The sequence below is a fragment of the Cherax quadricarinatus genome, chromosome 86 (assembly GCF_038502225.1).
Source record: "Cherax quadricarinatus isolate ZL_2023a chromosome 86, ASM3850222v1, whole genome shotgun sequence".
In the NCBI taxonomy this organism is placed as follows: domain Eukaryota; kingdom Metazoa; phylum Arthropoda; class Malacostraca; order Decapoda; family Parastacidae; genus Cherax; species Cherax quadricarinatus.
In genome coordinates, this window is record NC_091377.1 from 4,676,955 (window position 1) to 4,703,454 (window position 26,500).

Sequence of the window (26,500 nt, forward strand, 5' to 3'; positions counted from 1 at the left end):
GTGAAGTTACTAAACACGGATAATTTGAGTATTCCTATCCTGGGTTATAGCAGTGTTAAAGGGGTAAGTTTTTTTTTTTTGTATTTTCTGCCTATTACTGGACGGGATTTGGATTTTTCTCGATGTATATATATATCCCCTTAGGGTTTGTATCTATCACTGTTTTAGGGATTAATGTATTTTTTTGTCTGGTGTGGAAAGGTTACGTGAACCTGAATGACGGTGTAGTCGATAGGGTTTAAACCCCCGTTAACCAACCCATTGTCCGTCAGAAATATCTTCGATGTTGGTGAAGGACTTTTGATCCGAGGAATTGGACCTATCCTCTTAATCAGATCAGACGTGAATGCCCCTTAGTATAACCCCTGCGGGTTTACCGCTTCTCTGAATATAGTTCCCCTCAAGGAAGGTTCCTTGATGCTGGTGAGGGGCTCTTGATCTAGGGAATTGGATCTGTGCTCCAGTTTCCCTGAATTCAGCCTGAATGCATTCCAGCCTCCCCCCCAAACAAGCGCTGCATAATCCATACGCGTTTAGCGCTCCCCATTATAATTGAATATAGTTCAGTAATAGTGTAGACTCTATGAGCTCACTAAATCATACGGGTTTATCGCTTTTTTTGAATGGTAATATTCTCTTCAAGGACGGAAGGGGGGATAATAATAATAATAATAATAATAATAATAATAATAATAAAATAATAATAATAATAATAATTAATAATAATAATAATAATAATAATAATAATAGCAGTAATAATAACAGACGTAGAAGTCAGTGGGAATTAAACGTGAAATTAAACATTCGATGTTTTATAAAGAGGAAATGAACCAAATGTTAACATATAATTATTCACTCTGGGGTAATGTTTTAAATGGTGGAAGCTGCCAGGCACGCTCGGCTAGGCTGTTACTGAGGGTTTTGTCTAAATGCATTTACATAATTATGTGCGGAGGAAATTATGTTGCACCCTACTCATAACGCACTCTGCTTTGTGATGTTAACTAGGTAACGTAAAGTTGATGTACTCTTTGGCTGCTTTAGTGGGTATATATTGAGCGTGAGAGGTGTATATCTGGGTGTAGATATACCTGAGTAGTGTTAGGATCTTTTGCTGCTTCAGGGGATATATTTTGAACATGAGAGGTGTACATCTGGGTGTAGATATACCTGTGCAGGGTTAGGATCTTTGGCTGCTTCAGGGGGGTATATATACTGAGCGTGAGAGGTGTATATCTAGGTGTAGATATACCTGAGTAGTGTTAGGATCATTGGCTGCTTCAAGGGATATATTTTGAACATGAGAGGTGTACATCTGGGTGTAGATATACCTGTGCAGGGTTAGGATCTTTGGCTGCTTCAGGGGGGTATATATACTGAGCGTGAGAGGTGTATATCTAGGTGTAGATATACCTGAGTAGTGTTAGGATCATTGGCTGCTTCAAGGGATATATTTTGAACATGAGAGGTGTACATCTGGGTGTATATATACCTGTGCAGTATTAGGATCTTTGGCTGCTTCAGGGGATATATTTTGAACATGACAGGTGTATATCTGGGTGTAGATATACCTGTGCAGTTTTAGGATATTTATTTAGGGAACATTTCGCCACGAATGGTTTCGTAAATGGACACAGATGCAACTAATGTGTCATTGTAATGTGGTAACGTTTCGCTCTTGAGGAGCTTTGTTAAGCCGTTACATTATTTGCATCTATGTTCATTTACCAAACATTTTGTTGGTAATTCTACCATTACTGCGAATGATTTCTTCAGCCCACCTATTACCGAGTGGTATGTATCTTGGTGTAAGTATACCGAGAAGTGTATATCTGGGTGTATAGACGCCGGGAGTTGTATCTTTTTCTGTATATACTGTAAGAGTTTAACCCCTAATTCATGAATTAAATATTCTTTGGATGTTCTGCACAGTGAACTGCAGTTATAACGACCCTTGTAAATTCGGTAGGCTTTAAACCTCACAAATTTACTAAATCGGCCGCCATGATTTCAAAACCATCTGCAGATCCTCTATTTTTGCATTTCGAGCCTAGTTTACCAACTTTCTAAGGGATCCTAAGTTCTGATGACGCCTCGGTGTATTTTTCAAAACTATTGTGAAAATCTTTCCAAAGTTAATTTCAAGTTTGCGGTCTCTGGGGTAACTTCGCGTTAAGAAAGGAATTTATATAAACATTATTTGAAAGAAACTTTTTTTTTTTTGCATAATAAGCGCGTTAAACAAAAGTTAGGACTGTGAAAACATACACAAAAGGTAAATATACACCAAGGGTTGAGAAAATGTTTGGTGTATATTATGTTTCAGGCGCCTCTGGCATTTACCAGAGGCACCGGCAACGTTATGCAAGTCCACGGAGAGGGGAAAAATAGAGAGAAAAAAAGGCACAGGATAATAATCACGGGAGAAAAGTAGCGGAAGAAAAGGCACGGGAGAAAAGTCACTTGAGAAGTCACAGGCGAAAAGTAGCGGAAGAAGAGGCACGAGAGATAAGTCGCCAAAAGTCATCGAAACAAAATAGTCGTCTTATAAAAAAAATTACCGGAGAAAAGTCACTGGAAAAAAGTCACAGAAGAAAAATCACGGGATGACAACGGTCTTCCTTCCATATCAGACTGACCCTAAAACAATATTTGCATAACCCAGCCTCGTGTGACCTAACATAGAGAAATCTATCTTAGCTAGACCAGTATACCCTAGCATAATCTAACTTAGTACATAAACAATTTAACGTAACACACTACATCGTAAGCTAATCTAACCCAGTAAAACCTAACCTAGTATACACTAAACACTACCTAATTAAATCTAACACTTAAAGATAGGTTAGGTTAGGTAAGATTAGATAGGAAATTGGGCAAGTATTTACTGACGCGGGTCTTATTCATATGATGACCCGCTACTGGAGATTTTAGTTTTCTGACCGAGGCCGTCCGCTGGCTTACCGGTCCACCCCTTTAAAAATTAAGGTTTAGATTATGTTATTCAACCTAATTGACAAATGCCTAATTAAGATTAGATAGGAAATTGGGCAAGTGTTTACTGACGCGGGTCTTATTCATATGATGACCCGCTACTGGAGATTTTAGTCTTCTGACCGAGGCCGTCCGCTGGCTTACCGGTCCACCCCTTTAAAAATTAAGGTTTGGATTATGTTATTCAACCTAATTGATAAATGCCTAATTACTTTCGTAACCAAAATTGTAGATACAAGTGTTAGTTACTTACAACCAACTAATGCCTACTATTTTTCTTCCTAAGCAAGTTTGTAACTACAAGACCTCTGGACGGTGATTTATCAAACTGACAAAATGCAGTTAGCGTGACAGGCGCGAACTAATTATCTTCCTAAACAGTTTTTTTTAGCTACATGAACAGTTACACTGTTCATGTAGCTAAAAAACTGTATGCTACATGAACAAGTTACACTGTTCATGTAGCATACTATTTTTTCTAAATATTTTCAATTTTCTGAAGTATATACAGCCTCCTCGCTCAAATATTTCCCATTCGTCGAAACGCTTGTCGCGAAGAAAAAAAAAATCCCAGTATCCCTTCGGTTCCAGTTTCTTAATATACATATGTGGCCTTTATCTATTCTATGCATAGAATAGCTAACATTCTATTACCCCGCAGGGAATGAGAGAATTTTCTGTCCGGCCTAGCGAATTTTGGGTAGGACGGTGTGATGGTGTATACCCATTGAAAAAGATTATCGCACGCCAGCCAGGATTATTAACAGAGCCAGGGTAAATAGAATATAATCCTGCGTGTAATGAGTGCGATACATGTGTGGATTAGCAGGAAGCTCAGCTCATGCTAGCCTCGTATTTTTTTTTTTAAGTTGAATATTTAATGGGTTGTTAGGGACCACTTGGGTTGAGCGCTTTCTTGCGTATGTAATTGTGGTAGTAGTAATGGAAGTAGTAGTAGTAGTAGTAGTAATAGTAGTAGAAGTAAGTAACAGCATTAATATTAGAACATCAGCAGTAGTAGCAACATTAGAAGCAGTAGTAGTAATAGTAGAAGTAGCAGTAGTAGTGAGAGTAGTAGTAATAGTAATAAATGGTTAGGGATCTTTCAAAGGGGGGCTGACTTGACGTTGGTAAAGAGCTTTTGATCCAAGGAATTGAAGCTTCCTCGCTCTTCCTTTGATCACATCTATCTCCCATTCCCAGGACGATAAATAACCCTTTTAATAATAATAATAATAATAATAATAATTATTATTAATTATTATTATTATCATCATCATTATTATTATAAGAAAAACGATGGATTTTCTTGACAGTATTGCAGTCCTGCAACAAAAACACAATCTTAAAAACGCTTTTCTCTCAGTTTACAGGTCAGCAAAAATCACTACATTGCGTTTTACAAATCAACACGAAACACCTTTTTTTTTTTGTTTTCTACTGGACAGCCGAAAAAAACACCATTTTGCAGATCAGAAATACTTTTGTTTCCCATTCTATTGGACATCAGAAAATTTTATATCCATTCTACATGGTATCAGAAAATTTTGCATTTATTACACAGGGTATCAGGAGGTTTTATATTCATTCTACAGGGTATCAGGAAGTTTTATATTCATTCTACAGGGTATCAGGAAGTTTTATATTCATTCTACAGGGTATCAGGAAGTTTTGTATTCACTCCACAGGGTATCAGGAGGTTTTTTATTCATTCTACAGGGTATCAGGAGGTTTTGTATTCATTCTACAGGGTATCAGGAAGTTTTATATTCATTCTACAGGGTATCAGGAGGTTTTGTATTCATTCTACAGGGTATCAGGAAGTTTTGTATTCACTCCACAGGGTATCAGGAGGTTTTTTATTCATTCTACAGGGTATCAGGAGGTTTTGTATTCATTCCACAGGAAGTTTTGTATTCATTCTACAGGGTATCAGGAAGTTTTGTATTCACTCCACAGGGTATCAGGAGGTTTTGTATTCATTCTGTAGGGCATGTATCCATTCTACAGGGCACCAAAAACACCTGCCCTGTTATTAATGATCTACAATACGGACAAGTGTTGCACATGTCTTAATCAAACGGATTAAGATTTTGCAAGACCCTGGGCTACAGGTACTGTGAGGGCCCCAGTGACAAACAAAAAAAAAATAATCACAACAGTCAACATTTCATCATATACATGATGAACTGTTGACTGTTGATGAAGCTCCTGGAGAGCGAAACGTTGCCACAATAAAATGTCACATTAGCTACATTTGTGTCCCTTTGCTTAACATAGTATAATTTTAAACTTACAGCAGTAACCTTGGACAATTTTCAGTTTATGTCTGGAGGCCTTCCAGCTGGCGGAGGCCCCTGGGCTGTAACCCCTAAAGTCCATGCCTTAATCCGGCCCTGGTTACACATGCGAGGTTATCGTTGGTTTGCGAATATATCCCAGGCGACAATGGCCCCAGGAAAGCGAGAGAGTGAGTGCTTACTTACCCAGCTGTTGTCAGTGGCAGCAACAATGTATGCAGTGTTCCACAACAACAGTGTTAACAACACCAAAAGCCTCGTTCTCTTACTGCCTAGATTATATATATATATCTAAGTACATATGTATGTATAGCTAGGTGTATATATTTATGTATATAGCAGCGCGATTATTTGTAGGTTCATTAGCAGGAAGTTCAATTAACCTAACTGAAAAAATGATTTTTGTCCTGTATTAAAAAACATGGCTTTTCAAATTATGTATATATATATTTATCTTAGGTAGTAGGTTGGTAGACAGCAACCACCCAGGGAGGTACTACCGTCCTGCCAAGTAAGTGTAAAACGAAAGCCTGTAATTGTTTTACATGATGGTAGGATTGCTGATGTCTTTTGTCTGTCTCATAAATATGCAAGATTACAGGTATGTCTTGCTACTTCTACTTACACTTAGGTCACACTACACATACATGTACACATTTATTTATACACACTCATCTGAGTTTTCTTTGATTTTATCTTAATAGTTCTTGGTCTTATTACTTTTCCTTTTATATCCATGGGGAAGTGGAATAAGAATCTTTCCTCCGTAAGCCATGCGTGTTGTAAAAGTCAACTAAAATGCCGGGAACAATGGGCTAGTAACCCCTTTTCCTGTAAAGATTACTAAAAAGAATAAGAAGAAGAAAATTGTCAAAGTGGGAAGTCTGAATGTGCGTGGATGTTGTGCAGATGATAAGAAAGAGATGATTGTGGATGTTATGAATGAGAAGAAGCTGGATGTCCTGGCTTTAAGTGAAACAAAGCTGAAAGGGGTGGGAGAGTTTCAGTGGAGAGGAATAAATGGGATTAGGTCAGGGGTTTCAAATAGAGTTAGAGCTAAAGAAGGAGTAGCAATAATGTTGAAGGATAAGCTATGGCAGGAAAAGAGGGACTATAAATGTATTAATTCAAGGATTATGTGGAGTAAAATAAAGACTGGGTGTGAAAAGTGGGTTATAATAAGCGTATATGCACCTGGAGAAGAGAGAAGTGTAGAGGAGAGAGAGAGATTTTGGGAAATGTTGAGTGAATGCGTGGGGAGTTTTGAATCAAGTGTGAGAGTAATGGTGGTTGGGGATTTCAATGCTAAAGTGGGTAAAAATGTTATGGAGGGAGTAGTAGGTAAATTTGGGGTGCCAGGGGTAAATGTAAATGGGGAGCCTTTAATTGAGCTATGTGTAGAAAGAGATTTGGTAATAAGTAATACATATTTTATGAAAAAGAGGATAAATATACAAGGTATGATGTAGCACGTAATGAAAGTAGTTTATTAGATTATGTATTGGTGGATAAAAGGTTGATGGGTAGGCTCCAGGATGTACATGTTTATAGAGGGGCAACTGATATATCGGATCATTATTTAGTTGTAGCTACAGTTAGAGTAAGAGGTAGATGGGAAAAGAGGAAGGTGGCAACAACAAGTAAGAGGGAGGTGAAAGTGTATAAACTAAGGGAGGAGGAAGTTCGGGTGAGATATAAGCGACTATTGGCAGAAAGGTGGGCTAGTGCAAAGATGAGTAGTGGGGGGGGGGGGTTGAAGAGGGTTGGAATAGTTTTAAAAATGCAGTATTAGAATGTGGGGCAGAAGTTTGTGGTTATAGGAGGGTGGGGGCAGGAGGAAAGAGGAGTGATTGGTGGAATGATGAAGTAAAGGGTGTGATAAAAGAGAAAAAGGTAGCTTATGAGAGGTTTTTACAAAGCAGAAGTGTTATAAGAAGAGCAGAGTATATGGTGAGTAAAAGAAAGGTAAAGAGAGTGGTGAGAGAGTGGAAAAGGAGAGCAGATGATAGTGGGAGAGGCACTGTCAAGAAATTTTAATGAAAATAAGAAAAAATTTTTGGAGTAAACAAGTTAAGAAAGCCTAGGGAAAGTATGGATTTGTCAGTTAAAAACAGAGTAGGGGAGTTAGTAGATGGGGAGCTGGAGGTATTAGGTAGATGGCGAGAATATTTTGAGGAACTTTTAAATGTTAAGGAAGAAACAGAGGCAGTAATTTCATGCACTGGTCAGGGAGGTATACCATCTTTTAGGAGTGAAGAAGAGCAGAATGTAAGTGTGGGGGAGGTACGTGAGGCATTACGTAAAATGAAAGGGGGTAAAGCAGCTGGAACTGATGGGATCATGACAGAAATGTTAAGAGCAGGGGGCGGATATAGTGTTGGAGTGGTTGGTACTTTTGTTTAATAAATGTATGAAAGAGGGGAAGGTACCTAGGGATTGGCGGAGAGCATGTATAGTCCCTTTATATAAAGGGAAAGGGGACAAAAGAGACTGTAAAAATTATAGAGGAATAAGTTTACTGAGTATACCAGGAAAAGTGTACGGTAGGGTTATAATTGAAAGAATTAGAGGTAAGACAGAATGTAGGATTGCGGATGAGCAAGGAGGTTTCAGAGTGGGTAGGGGATGTGTAGATCAAGTGTTTACATTGAAGCATATATGTGAACAGTATTTAGATAAAGGTAGGGAAGTTTTTATTGCATTTATGGATTTAGAAAAGGCATATGATAGAGTGGATAGAGGAGCAATGTGGCAGATGTTGCAAGTATATGGAATAGGTGGTAAGTTATTAAATGCTGTAAAGAGTTTTTATGAGGATAGTGAGGCTCAGGTTAGGGTGTGTAGAAGAGAGGGAGACTACTTCCCGGTAAAAGTAGGTCTTAGACAGGGATGTGTAATGTCACCATGGTTGTTTAATATATTTATAGATGGGGTTGTAAAGGAAGTAAATGCTAGGGTGTTCGGGAGGGGTGGGATTAAATTTTGGGGAATCAAATTCAAAATGGGAATTGACACAGTTACTTTTTGCTGATGATACTGTGCTTATGGGAGATTCTAAAGAAAAATTGCAAAGGTTAGTGGGTGAGTTTGGGAATGTGTGTAAAGGTAGAAAGTTGAAAGTGAACATAGAAAAGAGTAAGGTGATGAGGGTGTCAAATGATTTAGATAAAGAAAAATTGGATATCAAATTGGGGAGGAGTATGGAAGAAGTGAATGTTTTCAGATACTTGGGAGTTGACGTGTCGGCGGATGGATTTATGAAGGATGAGGTTAATCATAGAATTGATGAGGGAAAAAAGGTGATTGGTGCGTTGAGGTATATGTGGAGTCAAAAAACGTTATCTATGGAGGCAAAGCAGGGAATGTATGAAAGTATAGTAGTACCAACACTCTTATATGGGTGTGAAGCTTGGGTGGTAAATGCAGCAGCGAGGAGACGGTTGGAGGCAGTGGAGATGTCCTGTCTAAGGGCAATGTGTGGTGTAAATATGCAGAAAATTCGGAGTGTGGAAATTAGGAAAAGGTGTGGAGTTAATAAAAGTATTAGTCAGAGGGCAGAAGAGGGGTTGTTGAGGTGGTTTGGTCATTTAGAGAGAATGGATCAAAGTAGAATGACATGGAAAGCATATAAATCTATAGGGGAAGGAAGGCGGGGTAGGGGTCGTCCTCGAAAGGGTTGGAGAGAGGGGGTAAAGGAGGTTTTGTGGGAAAGGGGCTTGGACTTCCAGCAAGCGTGCGTGAGCGTGTTAGGAGTGAATGGAGACGAATGGTACTTGGGACCTGACGATCTGTTGGAGTGTGAGCAGGGTAATATTTAGTGAAGGGATTCAGGGAAACCGATTATTTTCATATAGTCGGACTTGAGTCCTGGAAATGGGAAGTACAATTCCTGCACTTTAAAGGAGGGGTTTGGGATATTGGCAGTTTGGAGGGATATGTTGTGTATCTTTATACGTATATGCTTCTAAACTGTTGTATTCTGAGCACCTCTGCAAAAGCAGTGATAATGTGTGTGTGTGGTGAAAGTGTTGAATGATGATGAAAGTATTTTCTTTTTGGGGATTTTCTTTCTTTTTTTGGGTCACCCTGCCTCGGTGGGAGACGGCCGACTTGTTGAAAAAAAAAAAGTCTAAGCTGTTGTATCTGAGTGCCTCTGCAAAGACAATGATTATGTATGAGTGATGGTGAAAGTGTTGAATGATGCTGAAAGTTTTTTCTTTCTTTTTGGGTCACCCTGCCTTGGTGGGAAACGGCTAACGTGTTAAATATATATATATATATATATATATATATATATATATATATATATATATATATATATATATATATATATATATATATATATATAAACAGATAGTTACTGTAGGAAATCTATCTCCTGTTTATTCCAAAACGAAATCACATTATCCCGCATGTACGGAAATTTCTGAATTACGCCAAAATTAATGTAAAATAAAAACGTGTTTGAAAATGAGGCGAGATGCGCTAGCCTAGTCTTCCGAGTAGCCGACCACCCGCTGAATAGGCTCTGCCGGAATGATTTAACGTCAATGAATATTTGAGAGGAAATTCATGCCTCTGAATACTTGTCATTGCGTATTAAATTTATGTGAATTATATTTATTTAAATTTTGGGTGGACGTGCTCGATGGCAGTCTGAATTAAGCTTTTATTTCATTTCAAGAATAGGAAGGAGGGATTGATGCTGGTGAAAGCCTCTTGATTCAAGGAACTGGAGCTGGAATTTACTTTCATTAAACCTGATTAACTACCCTTCCCCGGGCACTGTATTAGCCCCACGGGATTAGTGCTACTTTACGGTTCTTCTACTACTACTATTACTATTACTATTGCATCGCATTAGTGTTAACAGTAAAGCTAATATAACTCTTGGTTTCATATTAAGTATATATATATATATATATATATATATATATATATATATATATATATATATATATATATATATATATATATATATATATATATAGTCTCATTTAGATTCTATTACTCAGTTCTGACCATGAATGCACCGGAAAATACGCAGACAAGAATGACAGCGTTGATCCCATGCATCAGTAACCTTTCCAACGAAAACAGGTTAAGGTATTTACTTTTCAGTGTATAAATGGAACAAACGGGAATAAATATAGAGGATATGAACAACGTACTGAAGTATCTAAGCAAGGCAGGACTCGCAGTAATAGCATTAAGTTTGACAAATTTGTTTAGAAAAGATATAGGGTTTGGCAATATAGTTGTAGATAAGTGGAACACCCAGGTAGCGTCATTGGGTGGCTCTAAATAAAGGTTGGGCGGGTGCCTGAGTGGGTGAGGAGGACCTGCATATATATATATATATATATATATATATATATATATATATATATATATATATATATATATATATATATATATATATATATCATAGGCTCATAAGGCTACTGTAGTGTTTCTTCATTCTTTTGTTTCATGACAACCATTTCCTGACGAACAAAACACCAAAGCCACCAACTATCAAAACTATTCGAATTTTGAGATACGTTTAAAACGTACTGGGAGCGGAATGGAAAAACAGTATTTCTGAATGTTGAGAGTGCCATCATTAATTTAAACTGTCAGCCAGAGTAATAAATTAGTTAACCCTGCTGTTTCATCCTTGAAAATTGAGTTATTATTATTATTATTATTATTATTATTATTATTATTATTATTATCATCACTGTCACTCAGCCCCAAGAGATAGTCTCAAGAATGTCTCCCAGGGTGATTTATTCTCATACTCTTTCTCTTTCTCACTTTGCGATTTCACAGTTGATAAGCAAATACACACACACGCAAGAACTAATAGGTTGCAGCAGTCCTACTGCTGCAACCCACACGTATTTAGCGCACCCCTCCATGAACATATTAATCATACGGGTTTATACTTGTGTTCTGGACGCAGATATCCGCAGTGGTCCAGAGAAAATGTATGACGCGCGCCATCAACAATGAAATCAAAATGCTAGACACAGCCTACTCAGATATGTGTGAGAAGGAGATGGGATTAATGCTTGACGCTCTCTGGCACAGAGGAGACAATAGGAAGGACTACTTTATTATGAGTAAGGTGAGTGAAAGACTTCCTTGGTTGGATCAACCCCAAAAGTTGTATAAATCCTGTGAGATCAGCGTTTGTTATATAATAACAATAATAATAATATCACTAATATTACTAGTCCTGCTACTACCACTACTACAATTACTATTACTAAAATAATAATAATATCACTATTATTACTGATGGTCCTACTACTACTACTATTCTACTAGAATACTACTACTACTACTACTACTACTACTACTACTACTACTACTACTACTACTACTACTACTACTACTACTACTACTAATTTATGGTAAAGCAAAGCATTTTTATGTACAGGTTCCCCTGACTGGCAACAAGGAGAACTTGGTAGGAAGGTTCCTGATCCAGACACTGAAGAATCTGAACCTCAATTATCTGGATGTCTACTTCCTGGAAGGTCCTGTGGGCCTCAAGTGTAAGTCTGGAGTAATGGTGGGGGGCTGAGCATGGGGGGCTGAGCGTGCGGGGCATGTGAAAGTGTGGATGGTGGACTTGGAATCTTTGGGGACAAATGTGGATCTGTCAGCAACAGCCTAATACATTTTGTCTTGTGTTTATTAACGTATTTAGTTATTCCTTTTTATATACATGAGTTTTTAAATATATTATTTCTTGTTATCAGCGATTTCTTCGTTACTTTATTTCGTTGTCTGGTGTTTTTATGCGAGTCTCGAGTATTCTCAGCCCCAAGGGTAACGAATCCTTCACGTGTGGAACGGTCTTAGTATTCTTATCTATGTCTTCTTATCTGGCTGTCTGTTTCTTGGGATATTTATATCACTTTCTTGAACTTCCACTTTCCTAATTTTCCATTCATCTTTTTTTTTTTTTAATTTTAACCCGCATGCATGGTCAAATTCTTGCTTAAAATAATCACCTTTTTCTCTAACTGCTATTGTATCCATGTTACTCTCTCCCTCCTCCTCTCTCCCTCTCTTTCTCTCTCTCCCTCTTATTTGTTTCATTTTTCAGACCTCTCCGTGCATCCATATTTGCAAATTCCTCCTACCAACTATTTTCTCTTTTCCCACTGTCTCATTGTTCTCCTTCCCTGTGTACTCGCTGCCTTTCTTACCCCCTTTGATATCTCCTCTTCACGCCTCTTTTGTCAACTCTCTTCTCCGCTTCCCGGCCACAGGCGCGTCTCCTCTCTGGGACTGCATCGTTGTTTGTTGTTCCTATTGAAATTTGACTCCAGGTATTTCAGGAAGATTTTTTTCCCGCTTTTTCATCTTCGTTTTTGATGTGGGTCGCCTTATTTTTCCCTTTGTTTACGCCGTTAAATTTACAGACTGTGAGCTGTTAGCATACTTATGCAGATTAATAGTCTAAGAACTGTCAGCCTACGTCAACTAATTTACAGGCTAAGAACTGTCAACCTACCTCAGTTAATTTACAGGCTAAGAACTGTCAACCTACCTCAACTAATTTACAGGCTAAGAACTGTCAACCTACCTCAACTAATTTACAGGCTAAGAACTGTCAACCTACCTCAGTTAATTTACAGGCTAAGAACTGTCAACCTACCTCAGTTAATTTACAGGCTAAGAACTGTCAACCTACCTCAACTAATTTACAGGCTAAGAACTGTCAACCTACCTCAGTTAATTTACAGGCTAAGAACTGTCAACCTACCTCAACTAATTTACAGGCTAAGAACTGTCAACCTACCTCAACTAATTTACAGGCTAAGAACTGTCAGCCTACCTCAACTAATTTACAGGCTAAGAACTGTCAGCCTACCTCAGCTAATTTATAGGCTAAGACCTGTTATCATACCTTGGTTCATTTTCCCTGCCTGAATTCATTTATAGCGCATCGTATAATAATAATGATAATAATAATAATAATAATAATAATAATAATACGGAAGCCATGTTTGCAGTTGATTATTCCCTAATGATCCACTAAATGAGACATTTTCATCTGCAGTGATTTATGTCATTAGTTTGGCAACTAATGTAGTTAATTGCTGGATGATTACACTTCAAGGCTGCTATTTGTCACTGGTGTGAACCAGCCTAGTTACCAGAATTATTTGTGATTTTCTATCTCGCGCCAGCACCCTACACCATAGAACCAAAAAACTTCTACTGGCTTCATTTTCCCTGGATTAAACGTGATGACCTCCCCTTATATAGGACGCTGTATGACCCTTACGGGTCATGGTAATGTTGATCCATAAATACACACACACACACATACACACACACACATCTAAATTATAATAAACATAATTCTAGTAATTACCTAAACCCATTAAATAAAAGGTTTAATGGACGGTGGATCGAACCTTTTATCGTCCTTTATCTTGTTCATATATACACGAATCCAGGTTCTTTGTATATACCATGAAGAGTAACAATGTCCTTTCACTTGTAGACGTGTATATCTCATTATGTATGCACACCTTGTATCTCATTATGTATGCACACCTTATATCTCATTATGTATGCACACCTTATATCTCATTATGTATGCACACCTTATATCTCATTATGTATGCACACCTTATATCTCATTATGTATGCACACCTTATATCTCATTATGTATGCACACCTTATATCTCATTATGTATGCACACCTTCTATCTCATTATGTATGCACACCTTATATCTCATTATGCATGCACACCTTATATCTCATTATGCATGCACACCTTATATCTCATTATGCATGCACACCTTTAGCTATATTAAAATATTCATGACTTGTTATATACAGGTAAAATGCAGCCTTAATGACCCTCTTGTAGTAGATAAGCTTTAAACCTAACAAACCAACCATCCAGCCTGTAAGGTCCATGGTCTTAAAATGGGACGCAAATACCTTACAATTCACGCTTCATTAAATTTCTAAATTCCGGAAAAATTCGAACCCGATTATTTTGGAAAACAGTAAGGTGAGGGAAGACTGTTCCATTGTGCGAAGACCCGCAGTGTGTGGCTACACTGTTCTGAATGTTGGTTACACTGTTGGAATACACGAAGTGTGTTGTTACGCTGCTTTGTAAGATAGTAACACTGTTGGAGCACCAGCAGTGTGTTGCTACACTTTTATATGATAGTTATATTCTGGGAATACCCGCAGTGTGTTGCTAGGCTACTCTATATGATAGTTACATTGTTGGAAATACCCGCAGTGTGTTGCTGGGCTACTCTATATGATAGTTACATTGTTGGAAATACCCGCACTGTGTTGCTGGGCTACTCTATATGATAGTTACATTGTTGGAAATACCCGCACTGTGTTGCTAGGCTACTCTATATGATAGTTACATTGTGGGAAATACCCGCACTGTGTTGCTAGGCTACTCTATATGATAGTTACATTGTTGGAAATACCCGCACTGTGTTGCTAGGCTACTCTATATGATAGTTACATTGTTGGAAATACCCGCACTGTGTTGCTAGGCTACTCTATATGATAGTTACATTGTTGGAAATACCCGCACTGTGTTGCTAGGCTACTCTATATGATAGTTACATTGTTGGAAATACCCGCACTGTGTTGCTGGGCTACTCTATATGATAGTTACATTGTTGGAAATACCCGCACTGTGTTGCTAGGCTACTCTATATGATAGTTACATTGTTGGAAATACCCGCACTGTGTTGCTACTCTATGTATGATGGTTACCTTATAATAATATGATCGGTACAAAAGCTAGCTATTTCTTTTTGTATTCCATGACACAAGGTAGTGAAATGCACCAACCAGAGCTGGGAGACTTCGGTAGGTTAGATAAAAGTCGACAGGAAACGGGACAAGAGTTTCCTGACGCGTTTGATGACTCGCCACTTTTGGTCACCTGACCGAGGCCTTCCACCGGCTTACCAGTCCACCCCTTCAAAAACTAGCTAATATTTCCTAGTGCGTCAACATTTCCTCATAGACTTGGGCAGCTTCAACAGTTTTCTGTCAACAGAACTAGAGTTACTATTGAGAATTACACGATGACTAGGGGATAAATTATTCTATTATCCCAATCCACACACACACAAAACACATTAGAAGAAATGCTGCTAATGGAAGGATGATGGTGGTGTTGCCAGCACCACTGCTGCTAACGAAATGCTAAGTATTAGCAACGAGAGATTTTTTTTAAGCTCCTACCAGTTCTTGCTGCACTGTCACCACGAATTGATTGATGTTTACAAAGCTGACGAGGTCAAACACTGCAAATGTGTCATGCTGCATGCACTTAGTGTTGATGTTTGCTGTTTGGTGTGGCACTCCTGCCCCAGCTGTGCTTCCTGTACTCTCTCTCTCTCTCTCTCTCTCTCTCTCTCTCTCTCTCTCTCTCTCTCTCTCTCTCTCTCTCTCTCTCTCTCTCTCTCTCTCTCCCTCTCTTTCTCTCTCTCTCTCTCTCTCTCTCCCACACACACATAGACGATTTCCTTGGCACACACATAGACGCTTTCCTTGAGTTGCAGGGGTGGATTAACAGCTCCTGGCCTTGTGTTTGAGTGTGTACTCACTTATATTGGGTTGCAGGGGTGGATTAACAGTTCCTGGCCCTGTACTCACCTATTTGCTCACCTATTTGTGGTTGCAGGGGTCGAGTCTTAGCTCCTGGCCCCGCCTCTTCACCGGTTGCTACTGGGCCCTCTCTCTCCCCGCTCCATGAGCTTTATCAAACCTCGTCTTAAAACTGTGTATGGTTCCTGCCTCCACTACGTCATTTTCTAGGCTATTCCACTGCCTTACAACTCTATGACTGAAGAAATACTTCCTAATATCTCTCTGACTCATTTGTGTCTTCAACTTCCAATTGTGGCCTCTTGTTTCTGTGTCCCCTCCCTGGAACATCCTGTCTTTGTCCACCTTGTCTATTCCATGCAGTATTTTATATGTCGTTATCATGTCTCCCCTGACCCTCCTGTCCTCCAGTGTCGTCAGGCCGATTTCCCTTAATCTTTCTTCATAGGACATTCCCCTTAGCTCTGGAACTAACCTTGTTGCAAACCTTTGTACTTTCTCTAGTTTCTTGACGTGCTTTATCAAGTGCGGGTTCCAAACAGGTGCTGCATACTCCAGTATGGGCCTGACATACACGGTGTACAGTGTCTTGAACGATTCCTTACTAAGGTATCGGAATGCTGTTCTCAGGTTTGCCAGGCGCCCATATGCTGCAGCAGTTATCTGGTTGATGTGTGCTTCCGGAGACATGCTCGGTGTTATACTCACCCCAAGATCTTTCTCCTTGAGTGAGGTTTGCAGTCTTTGGCCACCTAGCCTATACTCGGTCTGTGGTCTTCTGTGCCCTTCCCCTATCTTCATGACTTTGCATTTGGCAGGATTAAATTCGAGAAGCCATTTGCTGGACCAGGTGTCCAGTCTGTCCAGGTCTCTTTGAAGTCCTGCCTGGTCCTCATCAGATTTAATTCTCCTCATTAACTTCACGTCATCTGCAAACAGGGACATTTCTGAGTCTAACCCTTCCATCATGTCGTTCACATATACCAAAAATAGCACTGGTCCTAGGACCGACCCCTGTGGGACCCCGCTCGTCACAGGTGCCCACTGTGATACATCATTACGTACCATGACTCGTTGTTGTCTCCCTGTCAGGTATTCTCTGATCCATTGCAGTGCCCTTCCTGTTATATGCGCCTGATGCTCTAGCTTCTGCACTAATCTCTTGTGAGGAACTGTGTCAAAGGCCTTCTTGCAGTCCAAGAAGATACAATCAACCCTGTGTGTGTGTGTGTGTGTGTGTGTGTGTGTGTGTTTTAAATGTTTGTTTTCACAGGGAGGAGCGATGCTGAGGTCATGCCCAGGTACCCGGCGACTGGTAAGCTCCAGCTAGACATGACTACGGACATCGTGAAGGTCTGGTTAGCCATGGAGACTCAGGTGAGGGTGGGCTTTCAAACCAAGGAATTGGAGCTACTCTTCTTTCTCAGACGCCGTATAACCCATACGGGTTTAGCATTTACTTATGAATTTAATAATTTTCAAACCAACCACATAAAAATATATATCACTTAAAATCTAAGGAAACTATCAATTTGTTTTGAGGTAATGCAAATATCATAATTTTTTCAATTATTATAATTATAACTAAGCTAAACCCACAAGGGTCATGCAGTTATTTTTTTCTTTCAAATTTAAAGCCTATCGACTAGGAGGCTCTGGTGGCCTGGTGGTTAACGCTCTCGCTTCACACGGTGAGGGCCTGGGTTCGATTCCCAGCCAGAGTAGAAACATTGGACGTGTTTCTTTCCACCTGTTGTCTATGTTCCCCATCAGTAAAATGGGTACCTGGGTGTTAGTCGACTGGTGTGGGTCGCATCCTGGGACAATGACCTAAGGAGGCCTGGTCACAGACCGGGCCGCGGGGGCGTTGACCCCCGGAACTCACTCCAGGTAATCCAGGACTACACGAAGGTCATTAAAGCTGACCACCACCAGTGACAATAATAGTCAAATTAAGAATTTAAGTAAACCTTAAACATATATACACCGTGGAACACGGCTTCAGGAAGAAATCCAAATACTCTTCCTTGAAGCCTTTTTATCCACTTTTCCGAGGCTGTGGGTCCCACAATTTACACCAGAGATGGACCCCATCTATATATATATATATATATATATATATATATATATATATATATATATATATATATATATATATATATATATATGTCGTGCCGAATATGTAAAACTGGTCAATTAGCAAGAACTCATTTAAAATTAAGTCCTTTCTAAAATTTTCTCTTATACGTTTAAAGATATATTTTTTTCGTTAATGTTAATGTAAAAATTTTTAATTTTGCTCCAAAAGAATCTTAGAAAACTTACCTAACCTTATTATAACAAGAGCAATTTATTTTAGCCTAACCCAACTAAATATATTTTAAATACGTTTACAATAATTTAGTATTAAACAAACACAATCAAATATATTTTTTTCGTTAGGTTCAGAATGATTTTGGTGAAATTATTGCATACACAAATTTTCACTTGTCCTATATGGCAAGATGAACGTTGCTATTTAAGCCAAGATGGCAAGTTCTGCCTATTCGGCACGACATATATATATATATTCTTCTTTCAACGTACCAGCCGTATCCCACCGAGGCAGGGTGGCCCAAAAGAAAAAACTAAAGTTTCTCCTTTTAAATTTAGTAATATATACAGGAGAAAGGGTTACTAGCCCCTTGCTCCCGGCATTTTAGTCGCCTCTTACGACACGCATGGCTTACAGAGGAAGAATTCTGTTCCACTTCCCCATGGAGATAAGAGGAAATAAACAAGAACAAGAATTAGAAAGAAAATAGAAGAAAACCCAGAGGGGTGTGTATATATATGCTTGTACATGTATGTGTAGTGTGACGTAAGTGTAAGTAGAAGTAGCAAGACATACCTGTAATCTTGCATATTTATGAGACAGACAAAAGACACCAGCAATCCTACCATCATGTAAAGCAATTACAGGCTTTCGTTTTACACTCACTTGGCAGGACGGTAGTACCTCCCTGGGCGGTTGCTGTCTACCAACCTACTACCTATATATATATATATATATATATATATACATAATGTAATTCTTGCTGTGTATATATTGGTGTAAATATATCTTAGTATATAATGAACGTATTATGAAGATTAGTAAAATATAAATATTATTAAAATCTCGTCATTGAGGCAACAAAACTTATAGTAAAATTCTAATATTTTTATTAGTATTTTATTGTTTTTTAATATAAAGCATTTTTAAATTAGATATGTAAATTTTTCTTACTGATAAAATAATATTAATTGAAAAATTACTTTATTTTTTCAATCAAGAATTTATTTAAAAACATTGAAATGTAAATCGTGTAGCGGACTGCCTTCAGTGGGAGCACATAGTGGCTGGTGAAGGGCTCTTGATCCCAGGAGTAAGAGCACCCCGTCCCTTTCCTCGCAGCAAACCGTGAATATTAATATGTGTGTGTGTGTTTACCTTGCAGTTCTATGCGGGTCGAACTAGATTCATCGGTCTGTGTCATTTTAATATGGACCAGGTGTCAAGGATCTTAGAGGGTCAGTCACTACTGGGATGTTTACGTCTGTAGTTCTTGTTGTCTGTTTTTGTTGTCTGTTTTAGTAGCCTGTTCTTGTCTGTTCTCGTAGCCTGTTCTTGTTGTCTGTTCTCGTAAACTGTTCTTGTTGTCTGTTCTCGTAGAGAGTTCTTGTCTGTTCTCGTATAGTATTCCAGTGGTCTGTTCTCGAAGTGTTCGTGTTGTCTGTTCTCGTAGCCTGTTGTCTGTTCTCGAAGTGTTCTTATTTTATGTTCTCGTTGAGTATTTCTGTCTGTTCTCGTAGCCTGTTCTTGCAAACTGCAACATCAAAACGTACGTCACCCACACGTCTCATCCATCACAGGCTGCAACGTCAAACCACACTTCATCCAGCTGGATGTGAACGCCTACAGTATGCGTCACAGTGAGAGGTACTCGCTGGTGAAGCTGGGTATTAATGTCATAGCTACCTACTCCCTCGGTAATCCTGATCTACAAATCGAGTAAGTCCTCACTCACTACTGGGTTTTGCTTTTCTTACCTAGCATTACACTTATTAACGATAATTATGTTACCTTAATATAGGGTAAATTTCTTTACCTTAGAGTAACTTACGTAAGTTTAGGTTGTATATGTATGTATATATAAAGGAGGTTTTGTGGGTAAGGGGCTTGGACTTCCAGCAAGCGTGCGTGAGCGTGTTAGATAGGAGTGAATGGAGACGAATGGTACTTGGGACCTGACGATCTGTTGGAGTGTGAGCAGGGTAATATTTAGTGAAGGGATTCAGGGAAACCGGTTATTTTCATAGAGTCGGACTTGAGTCCTGGAAATGGGAAGTACAATGCCTGCACTTTAAAGGAGGGGTTTGGGATATTGGCAGTTTGGAGGGATATGTTGTGTATCTTTATATGTGTATGCTTCTAGACTGTTGTATTCTGAGCACCTCTGCAAAAACATTGATAATGTGTGAGTGTGGTGAAAGTGTTGAATGATGATGAAAGTATTTTCTTTTTGGGGATTTTCTTTCTTTTTTGGGTCACCTTGCCTCGGTGGGAGACGGCCGACTTGTTGAAATATATATATATATATATATATATATATATATATATATATATATATATATATATATATATATATATATATATATATATATATATATATATATATATATTATATTATATATATATATATATATATATATATATATATATATATATATATATATATATATATATATATATATATATATATATATATATATATATATATATATATGCAGAGGCGCTCAGATACGACAGTTTAGATATCCCTCCAACTACCAATATCCCAAACACGTCCTTTAAAACCCGTAAACGGTCCAAACGTATATATACGTTTTTTCAACATTTGAAAGTGTAAAAAAAAGTAATCTTCTCTTTGTTTTTTTACATTTGAAAATGTGTAAAACAAAAATTTGATCTACTTTTTTTTGTTATATTTGAAAATATGTAAAAAAAACGTAATGTACTTTTGTAGCACTACGCGTGTGAACGTAGATCTGCTTGGACCGTTTACGGGTTAATTAAAGTGCAGACAAGGTACTTCTTAATAGATATGGTGGTTACATGTCTTCAGAGGAATGATTCTTCTGAAGATGTGTGTGTAAACACACGAAATCGCTCGGGTTTTATTTAAAATTTTCACTGGTATTTTTTTTTTTTCATATTTACAATCACGTATTTTATTGTGATTTCTTCCTTAATGGCCGCGGCCCGACACGTCAGGGTGATTTATAGAAGAAAAAACATTTACCATCGTTCATTCTATGGCTGTTGTTCCACAAGTGTGCTTGCATCACATGAGAAACACACACGCACACACACACACGGGGCCAGGAGCTGTGACTCGACCCCTGCAACCACAAATAGGTGAGTACACACACACACAGAGTCCCTGTTTGCAGATGATGTGAAGCTGATGAGAAGAATTCAGTCGGACGAGGACCAGGCAGAACTACAAAGGGATCTGGACAGGCTGCAGGCTTGGTCCAGAAACTGGCTTCTGGAGTTCAACCCCACCAAGTGCAAAGTCATAAAGATTGGGAAGGGCAAAGAAGACAGCAGACAGAGTACAGTTTAGGGGGCCAGAGACTACAAACCTCACTCAAGGAAAAAGATCTCGGGGTGAGTATAACACTAGGCACATCTCCTGAGGCGCACATCAAAATAACTGCTGCAGCATACGGGGGCCTAGCAAACCTCAGAACAGCATTCCGACATCTTAATAAGGAATCGTTCAGGACTGTGTACACTGTGTACGTTAGGCCCATATTGGAGTATGCAGCACCAGTTTGGAACCCACACCTAGGCAAGCACGTAAGGAAATTAGAGAAAATTCTAAGGTTTACAACAAGACTAGTCCCAGAGCTAGGGGGCATGTCCTACGAGGAGGAGGTTAAGGGAAATCGACCAGACGACACTGGAGGACAGGAGAGATAGGGGGGATATGATAACAACATATAAAATACTGACAGGAATCGACAAGGTGGACAGAGACAGGATGTTCCAGAGATGAGACACATTAACAAAGGGTCACAGTTGGAAGTTGAAGACACAGATGAATCACAGAGATGTTAGGAAGTATTTCTTCAGTCACAGAGTTGTCAGGAAGTGGAAGAGTCTGGGGAGTGATGTAGTGGAGGCAGGATCCATACATAGCTTTAAGAAGAGGAATGATAGAGCTCATGGAGTAGGAAGAATGACCTAGTAGCTACCAGTGAAGAGGCAGGGCCAGGAGCTGTGACTCGATCCCTGCAACCACGATTAGGTGAGTACACACACACACACACACACACCAGAATAATAATATATTGAACTTCAGGGCACATTAAGTCACTCCCAACAAACCCAAACTGGTAGTTAGGTTGGACCGGTGAGTCATTTTGGGGCTGCTGTAATTTCACATGTTTTTCGCGTTGTTATGTAATTACGTGGCGTAATTAACAGACAGTGGCTGCAATACTGTGAGGGCGATAACTCACAAGCGACGGGACACTGGTTCGATACCCAGGTGGGGCGAGAAGTATGGGTCAGTTGTAGCTTTGAAACTGAGTTTGGCTTCATGGGATGGAGGTGCCTTGTTGCTGGTGATCTTCATCCAAGGAACTGCAGCTAATCTCTTTCCCCTTTCCCGGCTCAAGTCTGATTGCATCCCATTCTTCAAAACTTGGAATGACACTATTCCTGTCCACTTGGGACTAGGAATGACACCATTCCTGTTCACTTAACACTAGGAATGACACCATTCCTGTTCACTTAACACTAGGAATGACACAATTCCTGTTCACTTAACACTAGGAATGACACCATTCCTGTTCACTTAACACTAGGAATGACACCATTCCTGTTCACTTAACACTAGGAATGACACCATTCCTGTTCATTTAACACTAGGAATGACACCATTCCTGTTCACTTAACACCAGGAATGACACCATTCTTGTTCACTTAACACTAGGAATGACACCATTCCTGTTCACTTAACACTAGGAATGACACCATTTCTATTCACTTAACACTAGGAATGGCACCATTCCTGTTCACTCAACACCAGGAATGACACCATTCCTGTTCATTTAACACCAGGAATGACACCATTCCTGTTCACTTAACACTAGGAATGACACCATTCCTGTTCACTTAACACTAGGAATGACACCATTCCTGTTCACTTAACACTAGGAATGACACCATTCCTGTTCACTTAACACTAGGAATGACACCATTCCTGTTCACTTAACACTAGGAATGACACCATTCCTGTTCACTTAACACTAGGAATGACACCATTCCTGTTCACTTAACACTAGAAATGACACCATTCCTGTTCACTTAACACTAGGACTGACACCATTCCTGTTCACTCAACACCAGGAATGACACCATTCCTGTTCATTTAACACCAGGAATGACACTATTCCTGTTCACCATTCCACTAGGAATGACACTATTTCTGTTCACTTAACACCAGGAATGACACCATTCCTGTTCACTTAACACTAGGAATGACACCATTCCTGTTCACTTAACACTAGGAATGACACCATTCCTGTTCACTTAACACTAGGAATGACAACATTCCTGCAAACTTATGAGTAATACCAGTCATGTTGATGACACCTTTGGTGTGTGTGTGTGTGTAGTTAGCGAATATTACTCGCATTAGAGAGAAATATCAATGAATCTGTCTCTGTCTCTGTCTCTCTCTCTCTCCCTCTCTCTCTCTCTCTCTCTCTCTCTCTCTCTCTCTCTCTCTCTCTCTCTCTCTCTCTCTCTCTCTCTCTCTCTCTCTAATTAAATTCATGTCACTAATGACGCCTCAATTTTTTTTCCAAGAAGACACGAGACGATTGGTAATTAAGAAGATGGTTCCTAATTGTGATCACGACCCTAGCACCACGACCCTAGCACCACGACCCTAGCACCACGAGCCTAGCACCACGACCCTGACACCACGAGCCTAGCACCACGACCCTGGCACCACGAGCCTAGCACCACGACCCTAGCACCACGAGCCTAGCACCACGACCCTAGCACCACGAGCCTAGCACCACGATCCTAGCACCACGACCATAGCCCCACGACCATAGCCCCACGACTATAGCCCCACGACCATAGCCCCACGACTATAACCCCACGGCCATAGCCTCACGACCCTGGCCCTAAGACCACAATATTAACTGGGTCTAACGAAGACAGTCCAAACAACTAGGTTAAAATGAATTAACTCTAAGTTAATTTTTGGAAAATGAGTTAAAAGTTGATAGTTATGAAAGGTTGTAATGACCTGAATCACTCTCACTTGCGTGTCGTAATAACCATAATAACAACCGTAATTAACGTAATCGAATCATTCGTAATTAAATTCGTAATCGTGTTGTTTTGGCTCCTCTAGCCTACCAATCATTAATTCACATTTCAGGGGGGAAAGGTATATACTTTTTATTTCAGGAATGTTGGTATATATGTTGCAGTGATGTATGCTGGTATTTTTTATCTTGATGTGGTAGAGGTGGTTTTCTGCACTGTTAATGACTCTTTGATCACCCTTATGTTCATCATACCTTCACGAGTCTTCATAAATATTATATATCTCTATATATATATATATATATATATATATATATATATATATATATGTGTGTGTGTGTGTGTGTGTGTGTGTGTGTGTGTGTGTGTGTGTGTGTGTGTGTGTGTGTGTGTGAATAACTAAAGTGTAACGGACACTTGCCAGTGTTCAATAACGCACATGGAGACAGAAACTCAGTAGGTTGATCGATAAGCATATTTCGACTCTCTTTTGGGATCCTCTTCAGAAGAGCATCCCATAAGAGGGTCGAAATATACAGATCAGTCAGCCTCCAGAGTGTCTGTCTCCATGTTGGTTATTACAACTAAGATAACTAGTAATAAATGACTGAAAATAAAGAGAATACTGGGCGTGGACTCGAACAATAAATGTACAGCGCCGAGCTTGGTATACTGGAGAGGGTTTCGGGTGGACCATCGCCCCCGCAACCCGGTCTGTAACCAGGTCTTTCAGTACGAGAACCACGCTTCCCGTCCCCGCCCAGCATTCTGGTTATACATATGCACCATTACATAGTTTCCTCTGCCTTCAGCCATAAAGCACGGCTACGAAATAATGCAAGCGTCAGGAATATAGCACGACAACATGGCGTCAACGCCGCATCAGTCTTGATCAAATTTCTGCTGTACCATAACATAATCACCTTACTGAAGGGCGTCAGCATGACTGATGTGGGACACATCTGTACAGTAAGTACCAGTCACTCTCTTAAAAAACAAAACAATTGTATCTTTTTTCATGGGCTATGGGGAGTCGAACCTGGATAAACAAGAACTCTTCAACTCAACCAAGTAATCACTTCGGTTCTCAGTATTATATATATATATATATATATATATATATATATATATATATATATATATATATATATATATATATATATATATATATATATTATTTTTTTTTTTCCAACAAGTCGGCCGTTTCCCACCGAGGCAGGGTGACCCAAAAAAAAAGAAAGAAAATCCCCAAAAAGAAAATACTTTCATCATCATTCAACACTTTCACCACACTCACACATTATCACTGCTTTTGCAGAGGTGCTCAGAATACAACAGTTTAGAAGCATATACGTATAAAGATACACAACATATCCCTCCAAACTGCCAATATATATATATATATATATATATATATATATATATATATATATATATATATATATATATAAACACGCCGGCCGTCTCCCACCGTGGCAGGGTGTCCTGGAAAGAAAGAAACACTTTCACCATCATTCACAAAATCACTGTCATTGCAGAGGCGCCCAGATACGACACTTTAGATGTCACCCCAGACAACAAATAAAATAAATAAAAATATTTTCAACCTTTTAATTTAGGTTTTGGTTTGACAGGATCTTCCTCGGTTCACACTGACGGATGAGAACATTTATTCATTAAACAGACTCGTAATTCCCGGTGCTGGTCGCCTCCAGGAGTTCCCAGACTATAAGGGGTATGTGCAGTTCTACGTTTTTTTGGCTATGACCCCTGTAAATTTAGCGCTTTCCCGTAAATCAGGAAAAAGAAAGAGAAAATATTTATAGTATTCCCCTTGTTATTTCTTGTGTGTGTGTGTGTGTGTGTGTGTGTGTGTGTGTGTGTGTGTGTGTGTGTGTGTGTGTGTGTGTGTGTGTGTGTGTGTGTGTGTGTGTCCTTTAATTGCTGGGTTTAACTAAAGAAATTTTCACTATAGGATTTGGAGCTTCCTTTCCTATATTTGAATTAATCCCAGACGCTGTATTACAATTGTCAGTGGTTAGAAAATAAGATAACGTATGTAAATAAAACGGTATCGACACTTTTACTTGGGTGTGAGACATGGGCTTTACACGTTGCACCGAGGAGGAGCCTGGAGCCTGGAGCCAGTAGAAATGTTGTGTCTAAGAACAATGTTCGGTGTCAACATTATGCTAAATAGAGAGAAAAAACAT

General features: G+C 39.2%; 1 protein-coding gene across 2 annotated transcripts in view; it reads left to right on the forward strand.

Annotated features, from left to right (window-relative positions):
- Positions 1-26,500, forward strand: part of LOC128702987 (uncharacterized) — a 32,413-nt gene that overhangs the window by 104 nt on the left and 5,809 nt on the right. Inside the window, exons 1-8 of one of the 2 annotated variants that reach the window (XM_053797498.2) lie at positions 1-63; positions 11,242-11,406; positions 11,722-11,839; positions 17,181-17,284; positions 19,387-19,459; positions 19,802-19,940; positions 25,100-25,256; positions 25,922-26,022. The exon at positions 1-63 is cut by the window's left edge and continues 104 nt beyond it. In XM_053797498.2, coding sequence (XP_053653473.2) covers positions 1-63; positions 11,242-11,406; positions 11,722-11,839; positions 17,181-17,284; positions 19,387-19,459; positions 19,802-19,940; positions 25,100-25,256; positions 25,922-26,022 — 920 coding nt within the window. The remainder of the gene's footprint in view (positions 64-11,241; positions 11,407-11,721; positions 11,840-17,180; positions 17,285-19,386; positions 19,460-19,801; positions 19,941-25,099; positions 25,257-25,921; positions 26,023-26,500) is intronic. The other variant, XM_070103585.1, reaches the window with a different exon arrangement.